At 44.8% G+C, this 16,971-nt stretch overlaps 2 protein-coding genes across 5 annotated transcripts in view; one reads left to right on the forward strand and one right to left on the reverse strand.

Moving 5' to 3' along the window:
• RSPH14 (radial spoke head 14 homolog) overlaps positions 1 to 16,971 on the reverse strand; it is a 60,016-nt gene that overhangs the window by 30,062 nt on the left and 12,983 nt on the right. The gene's annotated exons all lie outside the window — the stretch shown is intronic.
• GNAZ (G protein subunit alpha z) overlaps positions 1 to 16,971 on the forward strand; it is a 40,488-nt gene that overhangs the window by 18,945 nt on the left and 4,572 nt on the right. The window contains exon 2 of the mRNA XM_080986438.1: positions 2,850 to 4,129. Coding sequence (XP_080842564.1) covers positions 3,407 to 4,129 — 723 coding nt within the window. The 5' untranslated portion in view covers positions 2,850 to 3,406. The remainder of the gene's footprint in view (positions 1 to 2,849; positions 4,130 to 16,971) is intronic.

The raw sequence follows: 16,971 nt of genomic DNA on the forward strand, positions 1-16,971 counted from the left end.
AGCTTCCTGTTTCTGATGCTGGAGGGCCAGTTTTTTTGGCGTATGGTGAAAACAAATGCTGGAATGGATGAGCCTTTGGTCTCATTGTCCGAAGAGCTGATCTTCGGTTCATTTTTAACTGTAACTGGGCTAAGTATTTGAGGAACCTAAAACCTATCCCCCCTCTGAAGCTTTTAATATTTATTTTTGCAGTTGCTTGCTGCAAGTTTTAGAATGAAAATGACATTGACAGTTGCTTTTCGGTTCTTAAATTGCAAATTTTAAAGTACTGTATTTTTTGCTCTATAAGACTCACTTTTTCCCTCCTAAAAAGTAAGGGGAAATGTGTGTGCGTCTTATGGAGCGAATGCAGGCTGCGCAGCTATCCCAGAAGCCAGAACAGCAAGAGGGATTGCTGCTTTCACTGCGTAGCGGTCCCTCTTGCTGTTCTGGCTTCTGAGATTCAGAATATTTTTTTTCTTGTTTTCCTCCTCCAAAAACTAGGTGCGTCTTGTGGTCTGGTGCATCTTATAGAGCGAAAAATACGGTATTGTATGGTTAACTGCTTTGGGCTACATAAGAAAAAAAATTAAGCTTTTTTGACCTGGTGGACCAGAACATTGTCTCCCCCCACTTCGCAGGCTGTTCACCTGCCAATCACCTGATGTCATGAGACTGATGAATGGGCAGTCCTGTCAAAATTAACCTGTGGTGTGGAGGGAAGGTTCTGTGTTGGGAATGTGCTGGCAAATCGGCACCTAGCAGGATTGAACTCTCCGCTCACCAGCTGATAAGTGAAGGCTTGAATCCTGCTCTCCACAGCTTTGCCAGAGCATTCCCTACAGGGAGCGTGCTGGTGAGGTGGTACCCAGCAGGATTGAACCCTGCCCATCAGCTGATGTCACCCAGTGATGTCAGTTGACTGACAGGTGGCTGTGGTTACAGTGGAAATGGCCTCGCAGGTCAAATTGGACCACTGGCAGATGAAGATTGACCCATGGGCTGGAGATTCCACCCTCCCCTTTATAAAGACAGAAAATAATAATGCCAAGAAGTCTTAATATGACAGAAGCAACAAAGTAGTAAAGGCTAAGGCGTCCAGGATATTGATTAAAATGTTCAAATCAGATCATATATTTTTATTTATGTATGCCATTTAATCAGCAAAGTTTCTAAGCACCATACAATAAAATTATGTCTGTTCTGGGAGTTGCAGTCCAAAATACGTGGAGGACACCAGGTTAGAGAAGGCTGTAAAGGAATCCTGGCTTTTCTGCTCATTTTAGAAAGTTGAGTCAGACTGGATGTGTTCTACTGGTTCCTGCTGGGGTTCTGACAGGGAGGGACAGCTTAACTTACTGTAGGCTGAAGTGTGTTGGGAGAAATCAGCAGGAAATGTCATAATATATGGGAAGACATGAGGAAATAGCAGAGCACTTCAGATACAAAACAGGTATGCACATGCTAATTATGAGATCATTGGAGTGGCTGATTACTGAATTGCTGAAGGGCAAATCTGTCAATTTAAGTTTCTCATTTTTCTCAACTTTAAATTCAGTTCTCTACACTTCCACATCATTTTACAAAGGTTCTCACTGAAATTTATCAGCGTTTTAGTGTGAACTTCTTTTAAGAGACACATTTTTGTATGGCATTTTGCCCAATAGACACATGTTTGCAAAGCAGTTTCCCAAATATAATGCATGACTGTATGCTATTTTCACATACATTTGCATTTTTGGGCACACTTTAACCCAGCAGATGCATTTTTGTGCACACATTACTTAGCTGGAGAACTGCACTACAAAATTCACAGAAGTGTGAATTTTGAAGGCTGCCTGTGTTGCAGTCCTTACATTGTTTTGGAAAGTTCCAGTTAAGTGGGTTTACCTTTAAATGTGGACTGGATCAATTTCTCTCCCATCCCTAATCAAGAGTAGAGGAAGAAAGCTTAAGGGAAACAAGGGTGGGTGAGGCAGGAAGAACAAGGGGCAAATGTCAACAAAGGCCAACATACATGCTAAGGCTTCCCTCTCGTTTGAGTTGAGGAGTGAGGATCTATTTGGGTATTTGATGAGCCCACAAAGACCCTCTAAAACAGCCTCCTTCTCTCCTGGGCTGATGTGAGTTGCAGTCCACTAGGGCATGAGGTTTGGGAAGGCTGCTCTAAAGGCAACAGAGTTTCTGCACTCATAGAATTGTAGAGTTGGAAGGCACCCCAAGGTTCATCTGGTCCAATCCCCTGCAATACAGGAATCACAGTTAAAGAATCCCTGGCAGATAGCCATTCAAACTCTGTTTAAAACTCTCCAATGAAGGAAAGCCCATTACTTCAGATAAACCCATTTGGAAAGCTTTGCTTTAAGATCTTGATTTAAAAATTCACTCCATGAATTGCAAAAGAAAAAGTTCAATGTCAAAAAGAGAGAAAGGAAAGCAATGGTGTGTGGGTGTGGGTGTGTACCTGCACATGTGCATTCAATGGGTGTTGGACTCTGAGGCAACAGGGAAGGAAATGGTGGATCTGTCTCCCTTTTCCTCTTCTTTCCTTCATTTTGGGAAAAACTAGTCAAGACAGGGCTGTGCAGGAAGAGGAGGGTTGTCTTCTTCATGAGAAGAGCTTGTAAACAGCTCATGTGGGTTTGGGTAATAAAAACATCAGGCTGGAATAACAAAGGGATTAGGTTTGCTTTTGTGCCAAGCACACAATCTCCAGGGCTCCTCAGCCTTCAGCTAGCTGTGTTTTTGCTCCATTCCAAGATTTCCTGCTTTCTATTTGGGTTGCTTGCTTGGGGGAGGATAAGATGTTCAAGTTCCCCAGTTAAAGAAGTTCATTTAACGTTTCCCCCTCTGTCCCACTGTCTTAACAGGGGGAGACTGTGGCTTCACGTACCCAAACTTGACCAGCGTAAAGAATCACGTCTGAAAGGGAAGCTGGATAAATGCAGCACAAGACTGGACAGGAGTTTTCACTGCACCTGATGGCATTGCTACAGCAACTGGAAACTACGAGTGAAACTTAGAAGTGCGGCAGAAGCCAGGGCACCTCCTCCTTGCCTTTGTGCAGGAGAGCTATGCAGGAGAGCAAAAGGGGACACTGGGCAGATTTTGACCACTCTGTGGGCAAGGAAAGCTTCCCTTCCATAAGAGGAACGTGCAAATGCTTCCTCAGAAAATGGGAGTGCTAATGAGCTCTGCTGAAGCTACTGTTTGTTTGTGGTTGTCTGTTATGACTTTGCAACCTTCCTGGGACTGAAGTACTTGGTCCTGGTCTATTGGAGGGCATCACAAATTGGACAGTACTGTCACCCTGCTCCTAGAAGATACACCAGATAAAAAGAATCGCTGCAGTTATTTCTGGGAAGCAGAGAGAGAGAGAGAGAGAGTGTGTCTACAGCTATCCCCTTCTGCTAGTCTCTGCTGTACCATGGGATGTAGGCAAAGCTCTGAGGAGAAAGAGGCAGCGCGGCGGTCCCGGAGAATTGACCGCCACCTGCGCTCTGAGAGTCAGCGGCAGCGGCGCGAGATCAAGCTCTTACTTCTTGGCACCAGCAACTCTGGCAAAAGCACCATTGTCAAGCAGATGAAAATCATCCACAGCGGCGGCTTCAACTTGGAGGCCTGCAAGGAGTACAAGCCTTTGATTATCTATAACGCCATCGACTCCCTCACTCGCATCATCCGCGCCCTGGCGACTCTGAAAATCGAGTTCCACAATCCCGATCGCGCCTACGATGCGGTGCAGCTCTTTGCTCTGACGGGCCCCGCGGAAAGCAAAGGGGAGATCACGCCTGAGCTGCTCGGGGTGATGAAGAGGCTCTGGGCTGACCCCGGGGTACAGGAGTGTTTCTGTCGCTCCAACGAGTACCATCTAGAGGATAATGCTGCCTACTACTTGAATGACCTAGAAAGGATTGCTGCATTAGATTACATCCCGACGGTCGAAGACATTCTGCGCTCTCGGGACATGACCACAGGGATTGTGGAAAACAAGTTTACTTTCAAAGAGCTGACTTTTAAAATGGTGGACGTTGGCGGGCAGAGGTCTGAGCGCAAAAAATGGATCCACTGTTTTGAGGGGGTTACAGCAATAATTTTCTGTGTGGAACTGAGTGGATATGACTTGAAGCTGTATGAAGATAACCAAACGGTAAGTCCAAATGTAGCTTTCGTCCGTCCCCCATCCCCTCCAGTCTTCATTGTTTCATTATGTGTATTTTGATACTGCTTGTGGGTTCCAGGTATGATGCTCAGTTTCTTTTCCGAGTGCTCAAGGAGAAGGTATCCTGGAAACAGCTGCTGAGCATCGTAACTGCCCTTATATTTCCTATAAGGCTTTCATATGGGCTAGCTTCTGTGACCAAAACAGAGTGGTTTTTATCATAATGGAAAAGGTAGGGCTTACTAATGCCCTCTGTCTGAAGTTTCATTGCTGCTCTACCTTCAAAGCTCAGAAGATATGATGACCCAGATGTTGGACCACGTGACTCTCTTTTTGTAAAGAGACATCATTGTCTTGGCAGCCACTTTTAGGTTGGATGTTGTGTTCCTCTTGCAGGTACTGTTGCCGTGTAAATACAGAAAACTCTGGGTAAAGTATTCTGGAGGGATGTACATGACACAGTTTAAAAAAGGAGTTCCAGAAAGCCTTTGAAGCTTCAAAATTAAGTTGAATTAACCTTTTTGTGCTGTTTAAAATGGCACCCGCTGGTCTGAGACTCACTATCTGCGTGGGTTTTCACAGAGAATTTTATGGTGTTCACTAAACAGCTTCTGTCCATATCATAAAAACCGACTCCCTTTGCAGTCTCTTTATGGTGCTAATACTGGCCTCCAGTTTGCTTGAACAAACAGATACAGTAACTATGGAAATGACTGCATATGCAGAAGTGTGCGTGGATCATTGCATTCACCCTCCTTGACTTGACCTTTGTTGCCAGTTTTGTTTGTGCTTTCCAGTCTCTTTCCTCAATATATAATTTAACTAAGATGGTAACACGCATAATTGTAGATGCTTCGTTTGCAGAAGGTTCTCTGTATGGAATTCCTGTTATCCAATCAATGGCTTTGTTATGAAATGTTCTTCATGCAGAAAAAGAGCGCTCATGGCCACTGCTGATAATGTGTGTGCTCAGCAGATGAAAATTCCATATTTATGTCTGGCTTTGATGGAGAATCTCAGGGCTTATCCCGCAAGCCATTTTGCAGATCCCCAATCTCAGTGTCACAGCTGAAGTCATAATTCTGCCTCCACAATGTTGTTGAAGATTTGCAGAGTTTGGGGGGTTGTGGGTAGGAACATAAGAACAGCCTGCTGGATCAGGTCAAAGGCCCATCTAATCTAGCACTCTGTTCTTACAGTAGCCAACCAGATGCCCCAGTGGGAAGCCCACACGCTTGCCCCACTTGCAGTTCTCAGCAATTGCTATTCAGCAGTGTAGAGCCTCTGAGAATAGAGGTAGAACAAATGTCAGAGCAAATGTCTCAGGAGCCTTGCACACTCTGCTTTGCCTTCCCCTATTCATCTGAAGCACTTCAGAAAGCTTGGGAGATCTTTCCAAACCTCTGATAATGTCACCCCCTCTGGGAAATAAAAGAAGGGCTCAGTATTCCTGGCAATATTCTCCTGAAACAGATAATTCAGCTTGGTGTCCATAGGAACTGAGGAGAACCTACAGGCCTATGAATTTTGAAACAAAGCACTTTTTTATATAATTGGGGAGGGGAGGAATGCACCCTTTTCTGTAGGATGCAATTAAGTAGTAATCTCAGGCTCTATTTATAATTGATGTGCAATTATGGAGAATGACAAGCAGCTCGAGTCGGGGGGTAAGAGCTGCTTCATTGAGAGATCCTTCTGTTCTAACAAATGGTGGGAGAGAGTGAAGCATCATTTCAAATGCTGTTATAATGGTTAATGCGGTTTAGGCAGGGAAGAGATCAGGCAACAATCTTGCCTGGATTGTTTGCAGAGTTGCAAAGCAGTCCTGAAAAGTCCTGCATACCTTGATACCACTCTGGGATTGTAGATATAGAGGTCAATGCAACTTTTTCAGATCAAGGTTAAAATTTGCCACTAGAAGCTGAGCCATCTGGGCTTGATTCATCATTCGTCCCCTGGCCTGGTGGCCTCCTGATGTTTACTTCTTGTTTCCTTTTACACTGCTTTAATTTTGTTCATTTTTGGATTGGGCTATATCTATTTTCATTCTAGAAGCTTCGAATGAAATGTAGATTATAAATGCTTTCCCTAAATAAAATAAATATGTTTACAACTCCCATCAGCCCCAGCCAGCAAGATTGACCTAGAACATTTAGATAATCAGACATGTTTGCCAAGGAAGGCTATTGAAATGAGGCTACAGAAAGAAAATTGTTAATTCAGGAGTACCAGGAAATGTAGCTAAGTTGGCTCTTGAACAGCAAGGCTTCTGCTCTTGCTCTCGTTTCAGTTCTCACTGCATGCCTTCTAACAATCTTTAACTTGGGGGGGAAAGCCTTCTATAAATTTAAATAATTACATAATTACAGCCCTCTCATCAGATGTAAACTGGTGAAATGTACTCCAAGAAATTATCCTCCCCTTGTAGCATAATGTTGTATCCAGAGCAACACCCAAACCCTGAACTTGATTGATTCTTACAAGTATGATAACTTGCCAACCTTCATTGTGATGGCCCTTCTCCAACCTGGTGCCCTCCTCATGTTTTGGACTACAACTCTCATCATCCACAGCATCATAAAGCCATGCCACCTAGGTCTGATGGGAATTGTACCCCAAAACATCTGGTGGGCACCAGACTGGGGAAGGCTGCTGTGTGTTGCTTAGATTCAGCCTCAGTCTGGTAGATAAGATTTTTTTGGTTTTGTTTTTTGAGAAGAGCCTGACAGTTGTCTTCTCTTCATCTCTATGGGAAACTTTGGGGAGTCAAAGTCTCAGTCCCTCAAAAACAGCTGTAATCATCCAGGATGGAGAAGAATCCAAGTTGCTTGCACAAGTGGGGGTTGTTATTGTTTCTGTTTGTTACTCTGTTTTTGTGGTTTTATATTGTACACCTCCCTATGGTCTTCTGATGAGGGGTATTATTAGTACAGTGGTACCTCGGTTTTCAAATGTCTCCATTGATGAACATTTCGGTTTACAAACTCCATAAAACCAGAAGTAAATGATTCGGTTTTTGAACAAGCCTCGGAAGTCAAACATGCCACGCGGCTTCCGCTGAGTGCAAGATCCTGAGGCCTAGCTGTTGGCTGTTGAGTTTTCGATTTTTGAACATTTCAGAACTCAAACAGTGTTCTGGAACCGATTACGTTCGAAAACCGAGGTATCCCTGTAGTAGTAGTAATAGTAGTAGTAGTAGTAGTAGCACTCCACCCATCTGACTGGGTTGCCCAGCCATTCTGGGCAGCTTCTAATCTAAAACATTAAACATTAAAAATATTTCAGTCCTGTGATGGGGTCTGAATCCAAATTGGAAGGGATGCAAATGGTCCACATCCTCCAGACTGGCCTGGAGTTGTTCAGCAACCAACCACTCAAGGACCTTGCCCAGGAATGGAAGATTTGAGACTGGGCGATAATAAGCCATAATGGCTGGGTCCAAAGATGGTTTTTTAAAGAAGACGTTTAATAACTGCCTCTTTAAGGGGTTCAGAGAAGACTCCCTTACAGAGAGAAGCATTCACCATCCCACACAGCCCATTGTCCAACCTGCTTGGCTCGCTTTTATGAGCCAGGATGGGCAAGGGTCAAGGAGATAGGTGGTTGGTTTTGCTCATCCAAGCAGCCTGTCCACATCCTCGGAGGCAATAGGTTGAAAATGATCCCATACAACCTGACTAGACAGAGCTCTGGCACTCTCCCACCCCAGCTCTGCTACCATAGTGGAGTCTACCTCCTTCCATATTGAAATGGAATCCATCAATCAATGCCCTTTTGGAACCAAGGGCCCCTGCCCCAAAATGTTCATAGCATACAGGACATGAATATGTCAGTGAGTGTGCAGGCATACTTGGCAACTACTGGGTGGATGTACAAGGCTGCCATGCTGGGTTCAAGCAACGTTTTGATGGACCTGAATTAGTATTAGACATTACTGGTTTTTATTAGAAATGGTTTGCTGCTCTGCCTGCCACCATGCTCATTCCACTGTTTCTTTTGCCGTTAGGGGAAATGTGCATGGCCTGCCTGGCCAATATCTGTTTCATTTGCTTAGATGAGCAATCCTTGCAGAGGGGCTGCTGTAAGCGTTTGAACTTCAAAAGCTCCTGACTGTTCCAGCAATCTTCTATTGTCACTGAGAATGGAAAACTTGAGATGTACGTGACCCAAAGTGTCAATGGTCATAAATGTATTGCACAGTTCAGAGCCACTGCTTCCATCAGATACAATTTCCACTGTTGCTGTTATCCTTGGTTTTGAATCAAGTCTATTTCTGTTTAAGCTTTTTCTCCTTTGCAATCAAGCTGTTTCCTGATTAGGGAGTGTTAAGCCTGCAGTCCTAAAGGTTATTTGTATTGTTGCAAGGAGTAAATGCATTTAAATTGGTGATACTTCAGAGAAAACATCTTTTGATGAGACTGCAAGCCATCATGCTGAATTTAATATTTTCATTCAGCAACTGTCTATAAAGTCATCAATATCTCCTGAGGGATGTGGTAGAAGATAGAAACTAGCAATCCTACAAAGTACGGTAATATGATTCTGCAATAGAAGAGGATCAGAGCACGGTTATGGTTCAGGTAATGGAACTATTGCATGTTCAACATTTAGTGGGCGTACAAAGATATGTGCACATTAGACCAGGAGAAAGCTGGAATATAATCATTCCTGACAAAGGAATGCATAACCCCGGTCTTTTAAGCTAAAGATAATCTGAGGAATATTATCAAGACAAGAATTTTACACAATTGCTCAGTGTGAAGGAGCCAAGAATGAATGGACAATTGACCACTATGAAAAATAGTATAGGTTTTTTTACATGTGTCCTTTAAAAAAAATGAAGATACTATTGGATGTCCAAAATAAGACTAATTCGGGAGGCCTGGGCTTAATTGGCACACACAAGGGGGTGTATAAAAAAACACACACACAAAAACCAAGAGTTTGTATCAAGAATGACTATGGGCACCTTTTACTCTCTTTTCTGTGCTCCAGTGAGCACTCTTGGAGTGGTTGGGAGAACTCAGCCCTAGGCAGTGAGGGTACATGTCGACCTTCCCCAACCCAGTGCCCTCTAGATGTTTTGGACTACAAATCTGAACAGCCCTGGCATCATGCAGCCTTGTTTGACAGAGTGCTCTGTTTCATGTATTGAGGAACATGTTTTGGACATGCAACAGTCTGCTTACTTTGCTTGTAGGGTTTTTGGTTTTTTTAACTGATGAAACTGGCAATTTTCTAAGACAAGATTTTATGAAGATTTGTTAACTTTGTCAGCAAAGGGTCTTGTGGGAGCATTGTGGCATAATCTGTCATGGACTACAGCCCACTTCATCAAATGCATAGAGTGTGATCCTCTTGTGTTTGCAAAAAGAGCCTGGTCACCTTTCACAATAGCAGTGGTTGGTGATAACAGAATCATCTTGGGATTGCTGTGTAAATTTTATGCATCTGTACTGAGACAGTAGAACAAGGTCTCTATTTAGACACAAGTACTAGAACTGAAAATTTTCATAAACTGCAATTTCACCCTGGATGTTCTCCTTTAAAGCTGCTTAATTCCAGGATGGCCACATTAAGCTCAGTACAGTGGTACCTCGGTTTAAGAACAGTCCTCTTTAAGAACGATTCGGTTTACGAACTCTACAAAACCGGAAATAGTGTCCTGGTTTGAGAACTTTACCTTGGTCTAAGAATGGAATCAGAATGGTGGAAGGGCACCGGCGGCGTGAGGCCTCACTAGGGAACGCACGCCTTGGTTTAAGAACGGTTTTGGTTTAAGAATGGACTTCTGGAACAGATTAAGTTCGTAAACCAAGGTACCACTGTAACAGAGAGGCCCAGTAGGCTGAAAAGTTATCCTACTGATTCCTGAATGAATGCCATTTCTGGTGTCAGATCTGTGTACAATTATTTAACCAGGCCAGTCCCTAAGCAAAAGAATATTTTTTTAATTTGTCAATTTGGGTTCAAATAAATCAGGCAGGCTTGCACAAGTTGTGACTCAGCAAGCCAAATGCTTGATAATCTGCTTGTCCATCCCCCCACCCCCACTTTTTCTTTTACTGCCTGCCAGGGGAGTTGTCAAGCAACCATCTGGCTGGCCGCAGGACACAGCCAGTGGGCTGCATTTGGCTCAGTAGGTCATAATGTTGTGCTGGCATTTTCTACAAAAAGAGATTCAAAGACCTCTTTTAAATGTAGGTGCCTGAAAATACATCTGATGCTTGAGTCTGGCTTTGTTAGAAAATAAAATGTTTTAAGGCTCGCTTTTGGATGGTGAGTGGCCTTTTCTTATTGACAAACGCTGGTAAACTCTATTTGAGGAGTTGGACTCACTCCGCATAGGACAGGTGGGATGAGCTGGAACTGCCTTGACTGGGGTGCTGCTCCCGTGCTCAAGGAATTTCAGCTTGCAATATTAAGCCAGAAGCTTCCTCTATTTCAGCAGCCCCAGTTCTTTTCCTCCCCTGTTTCCATAACAACGTGTTTGTAATGGAGCACATAAATGCATTCTGAGGTTTTCTGACAGCAGTGCCCTTCCATCGTTAGCTTGTAAATCCTAAATTCTCACAGCAGAACCTGGGGAGTCTGTAACACAGAGGGGGTTTCTTTAATGGTAACTGTCAGTCCAGCCCAGAGCTAGGCACTGGCATTCTCAAGGCCAGGCTCTGAAGGGAAGTGACTCGTGCACAACACTATCCAAATTTCATGTGCAGCAGCCCCAGCTGGAAAGGAAAGAAGGATGGCTCTTGTGCACTCGTTCTTCCATCCCTACATTTTCCTCTGTGCCTCTGCACAATTTCTATTATTCACGTCAACAGCGTTAGCTTGAGGGGTGAATGGCTGACTCATGTGGACTTGGCTGCTTCCACAGTGAGACCCCTCTGATTCAGACAGGGGAAACCAGACACATGTTTCAGATGATGTTGGTCCTGCTTCATGTAAGTTTGAGTACAACGTGTCAGATGATGTTTACATGCTTATTCTGCTTCAATATTATTTAGAGGAGAAAAGCCATCCTAGAATGTTGAGATGTGTGTTTAATTGTAGAAAGTAAGTGATTTGGGGGGCAAAGGGGGTGAGCAGGCGGATCCCCATACTTGCCAAGTAAAGGGGGCATATGGCAGGTGCAGCGGGATGGGTGCTTGCTAAAGTGCTCTTTGCTATAGAGCTATTAAACGTATGGATTATTTATGCCTTTCCCCCCTCCCTTGCATCTGGCCATTCTCCTTCGTCAGGCAGCTGCAATGATTTGTTTAGGTAACATATAGATGCCTGTTCTGCTAAACCAGAGATTTTCAACCTTTTCCAATCCACGGCTCCCTTGACCAACTACATTCTTTCCACGGCACCCCTGTGGGGCTCAGGAGCCCAGTTGTGTCACTGCTTTCCAGCAGCGCTGGCAGCCTCTCACCCTTTTTTCAAATACCCTCCCTTGTGGAGTGTTCCCTCAGCCTCCTCTCCTCTCCCCTCTCCTTAGGAGTCCTCTGGGCAGCTGTTGCTGCCACCCCTGGTCTCTGAGCTGCCCACCCTGCCCCAAAGAGAGGTGCCTCCTCACACTGCCCCATAGAGGCCTGGGACTACAGCAAGGGCTGGTGGATTGGCTGGTTGGACTCCCTCGCCTGCTTGCTGGGCCTACTCCAAGGCCACCTCAGCTCCTGGCAACCAGCACCTTCTGACCATCCCCAGAGACACCATTCACCTGCAGAGCTTGTAGCCAGGGCTGCTGCAACGAACAGCTGTGCAAGCCTTTGGGAGGCAAAGATGTGATAGGGCATCAGAGGAGGGAGGGAGGGAAGGGAACAGGGACGGAGACCAGAGTTGCCTGTGGCACTCCTGACTATCATTCAAGGCACCCCAGGGTGCCATGGCACACTGGTTGAAAACCACTGTGCTAAACCATCACCTCCCCCTCTCCTTCTGAAGTTCCTGGATGGTGTGTCTTAATCTCTTTAGCAGATAGGCATGGCTCCATTCTCCAAATGCCTCACTAGGGCAAGGGTCACCCAGTCTTCTAGGCCAGCCATGCCTCGCATGCACAGCAGTGCAGAGCAATGGGAGATCCCAGGAGCCCAACCGTTTTATTCCCTTCAGACTTCGCAAACAATTTATTTGAAATTTTCAAATAAAATTTATAAGTGCAAACAACTTCTGTTAGAGTGGAATAATAGGTTTTCTTTGTTCCTGGGCAGCGGGGATGCATTCTCCTTACCCTGTTCCTCAGATCCCTACCACCACAAAAATGTGTGCTGAAAATTAAGATTTGTGCTTAGGAAGGCCCTGTTTAAAGACATCTTAACTGGAGTTAAGTTTTAAGGACAGGGCAATGTAATGTTACTTGACTTTCTGCCTTTTGCATTTTATTTTCGAAAGTGACAACATTATCATCTTGACATACTGGGGGGTGGGGGTGGTTATACACATGTGCTCGAATGCATTGTTAAAAATAGGCCTCCTTTAAAACACACACACACCCAACTCCTCCAGTTTCCTTAAACACAGATTGAGACTTCCTATATGATGCATATGCACACATACAAAAGTTGCCTTCTTCACAGAATCAAATCGAGTTGAGCAACATTACATTTCTTTCTCGACCAATGGTTCTGATTTTGTGGGAATAGCCTACCTACTTAAAATGGATTTGCAACATTTTGGCACTGATACTGTGCTTTAATCCTCTTGGAATTGTAACTGGTTTAGAAGGCATCAGCAGGGGTCCCCAATTTCTGCCTCCACCCGTGCCTTGCTCTGGGGAGATGTTGTGCATGGGTTGGAATAGTGCGCCACAACTCTGTTTGGTGAGATATCTCTCAGAGAAGAAGACCACTGTTCCATGCAGTGGCATCCTCAATGTCTTGAACAATAATGTGAACACTATGTTACAATTTTCATAGAGAGAGAAGCCTCATAATTAAATGTGCAGTATACGTTGTTTCAAAGCCTGTACTGTAGCCAAGGTGAATCCCTAAGAGATTGCTATGCTGACATAGCAGCGTCAGCAGCATACAGGTCTTGCTTTGAGCAGAGCAGCCCATGGATCCTCAATCTCAGATTCCCAGAGCAGGCATTACTAGAGATGGACATCCTCCTGCTTCCCCAGCATTCTCTTGAGGGTCATTAGGACCAGAGCAGAGAGACACGCCCTTTCCCGCTATCCAATGAACTACCAAGGGCAGTACAATTCACTCTTGCCAGAAGCCCAAACTGACCGCTTGCAGAGGGCTTTTGAAATCAGGGTTTGGCCTGCATGTCATTAGCCCAAGTGCTACAAGTTGTCCACCCTGGTATAGTGCTTGCCTTAAGGGTGCAACTAATTGTTACCAAACAAAAAACCTGGAGAATCATTTCCATATCTGGTTTTCCTTTCCCAGTGGCTTCCTGTGAGTCCTGGCACCCAGACACTGGGGGCAGATTTTGTGAAAAGGAGGAGGACTTGGCATGGTGGGGGTGGCACTGTCTGCAGCACCCCTCTCTCTTTTCATTGGCTGATTCTGCCCCCTGAGCCGAGATTTGAGCTGCAGCCCTGCAAACATGCTTATTATGGTGCTGCAGCTAAGGAGGCCTCTTAAGGCCAAGCTGCCCTCATCTCCAGACTGCAGAGCAAGCATAACTGTGACATGGCTGCAAAATCAGGGCATAACAGACTTATTTTTTATTTATTTTATTTTTTGTCCCACCTTCCTCCCAGGCTGGCTCACAACATCGATTAAGACAGTTGCAGCTAAAAACACACCATCAATAAAAAAAATTTTTTTTAAAAAAACAATTAAATAAGTACAGTGGTACCTCGGGGTTACATACGCTTCAGGTTACAGACTCCGCTAACCCAGAAATAGTGCTTCAGGTTAAGAACTTTGCTTCAGGATGAGAACAGAAATCGTGCTCCGGCGGCGTGGCAGCAGCAGGAGGCCCCATTAGCTAAAGTGGTGCTTCAGGTTAAGAACAGTTTCAGGTTAAGTACAGACCTCCGGAATGAATTAAGTACTTAACCCGAGGTACCACTGTAACCCTATTAAAAATTACTTAAAACCAATTTAAAGTGCAAACACGCAAAGTGCAACACCCACCCTCAGAAGAACCTGTCACAACAGACATTAAGTGGCCAAAGGCCTGCTAGAACAAGGAAGCCTTTGCTTGCCAGCAAAAGGAAAGCAGAGAGGGAGTCAGGCAAAGCTCCCATGGAAGGGCATTCTACAGTCTGGTAGCAGACATCAAGAAGGCCTTCTCTCATGTCCTCAGCAAATGTGCCTGTGAAGGTGGTGGGACTGAGAGTGGCGTCTCCCCAGAAGATGTCAAAGCCCAGACAGGCTCATATAGGGAGATATGGTCCTTCAGGCAGCCTGGACCCAAGCCATATAGGGCTTTGGAAGTGGAATAGGAAAAATCCTTCACCCCTGAAAAGCAGACTGGTCTCTGTGTTAGGGAATCATTCTGCCAGAAATAAGTAGAAAGTTTCTAGAAGGCTCCAGAGTTTTTCCTTTATATATGAGAGTGGTACTCTGAGCTTAATTAGCATCAGCTGGAAGTGCAAATAAGAAGACGACATCTGTCCGAAGAGTATTGCCTGTAAAATATTCTGAAGGACTGCTCCTGTAATTTACGACGTGTAGGAGATGAAAGACTTTTGTTTGAAAGTGTACAGTTAATTGCTGTTTATGTTAACAGTCGAAAATATATTGGCTACCGTAATGCTTGTACCCGGTCTGGGAATAAAATCTCTTGACCGAGACTTCACAGAGTTTGTGTGAGTCATCTTTAGAACAACTTCGTCATTGTCCACTGCTTCTGCGCAAGAGACAGAAAGAAGATAAACTCTGCTAAACAGTTTTAAAGAGGTTTTACCTAACCACCAGTATCTGCGCAGTGAAAGTGTGTGGACGGTAATCTCTAATACTCTGCTGCCTTGTAGGGATGGAGGCAAAAATGCAGCTTCCACAATTAAAAGTGGAAGCAGCAGCCAGAAAATATATTATCAAATCTGCCATTAGTTCTCTGATGCAAATTAAAGAAGAAAAGGCAAGAGACCGATTTTATTTTTAAACAAATTCAGAAAGAGCTTAATAGGGAAATATATCCCTATTACGGTAAATGCTTAAAGGATTGTGTGGAGGGGAATGTGGGAGTGGGAGGGACCGCAAGAATAATAGTATACAGTGGAAAATAATTACCCACTCCATTTGCAGACAGTTTTTAATGGAGAAATATTAGGGGCTTAATATTTCCCCCTCAGGCCGCCATTTTGGCAAAGTAGCCCTTGCTGTGATAAACTGCAGCTGGGTTTGGTGTAATTATGACCGAAGGGGGCGAACTGCCCCCTTTCTGTATTGGCAGTCAGGAGGGGAGCTGCAGGCACTGGGAAGGGTGCCTTTGGGGGCTGCCTGGCTAAGGCTGTGCTTGAACCCAGTCTGTCTGTGGGAGATGAGGTTGCCGTATACACACGCAAACAGGTTTGCTGCTTTGAGCAGCTCTTGGCTCCTGTCTTGCTGTGGAATAAAATAAGCACATAGGGTTGGCTAGTGGGTGGGGACAGACGTACCTTTTCCTCAGCTGCATTTGTTGTGCTTCCTTAAAGATGGGGACGTTATGACACTGATCTGTGCTTCTGTAACCTCCAAAATGGACTACTGCACAGTAGTGTAGAGGAGGCTGCAGTGAGTGCAGAGGGTTGTCACTTAAAGTCTTCTAATGACTGGGGTGAAAAGTGTGAGCATGTCCAGTCCAAACTGGCTTCTGGGCTTTAAGGCGCCTTCGGGCCTAGGACCCATACAAGCCTCAGGGACCTTGGAAATACTACACAAGAGGCAGCAGAACTCTTTAAGTCCTCACATCCTCTGCAGCGAGTCACTGTGAGAGGGAGGGAAGGGAACACCTCCAACCCACCTCCTTGCTTTCTGATGGGGTGGGCTTGGGGTAGATGGTGGGGAGGAAAAGCAGGAGGCCTTTTCCAGCCTGGATTCTGATCCCTGAGGGACCAGGGTTGGTGATGGGGGCTTAGCAGCTCAACTTTGCTTTTGAACAGGCATTTAACAACTGCCAAAGCTTGTTTCTGAGGTCAGGCCCAGGAGAACTTTGCTGTCACCACTACAGCTTCTTTGCTTGCTGTAGCAAATGCCCCTCTGTGGAGTACTAGGCCTGAAAGCCTTGCCAGGTTTGTACCAGGAACATCTACATCACCCCATTTGTAAAGAGCATAAAGGGCTTCCTAAGAACCTGCAACTCTATGAAACGATCCAAGTAACATTTGTGCTCCTGCCTGTGTGTCTCTGTACCACCCACCACCCTCTTTCGCATAATTTCAGCTCACATATGCAGAAAACTTATGAAGAATCCTCTGCCATTGGGGGACACTTGGTGTGGACACTTTGTGAACCTTTGTGTGGAATGTTTTGTGCCTGTCTCTGTGCCTGCTTCAGTGCTACAGTACCTGACACACACAAACACACACACAATCTTTCCCCGTGTTTCTGAATATATTTACACCTATAATATCACTATGCTTATTTGCTATTTCCATGGAAACCTGAGTAGGAACTTCAAGTGACTGCATTCAATTACAGTGGTTAGACAAAAGTGTGTTCCCTCGTTGTCTACCGTCAGGCCATTTTCTGGCAGAGCTGATCCAAGCTAAGTGCTGATATAATGACTGATTGATTTTTATATGTATCACCTTATTTCACTAGTTCAGGGCTGGTTACCATCTGAAAAGATAACCATGTAAGACATACAAAGTGCAATGCTCAAGCTATTAACACTGTTCTGAAATAGTCAATATGCAAGCTTGCAGCTGGAGCCCTTCTGGCTGGCTGCTTCATCCCTCTCCACTC

Source organism: Podarcis pityusensis, assembly GCF_964106645.2.
Source record: "Podarcis pityusensis genome assembly, chromosome: 16".
In the NCBI taxonomy this organism is placed as follows: domain Eukaryota; kingdom Metazoa; phylum Chordata; class Lepidosauria; order Squamata; family Lacertidae; genus Podarcis; species Podarcis pityusensis.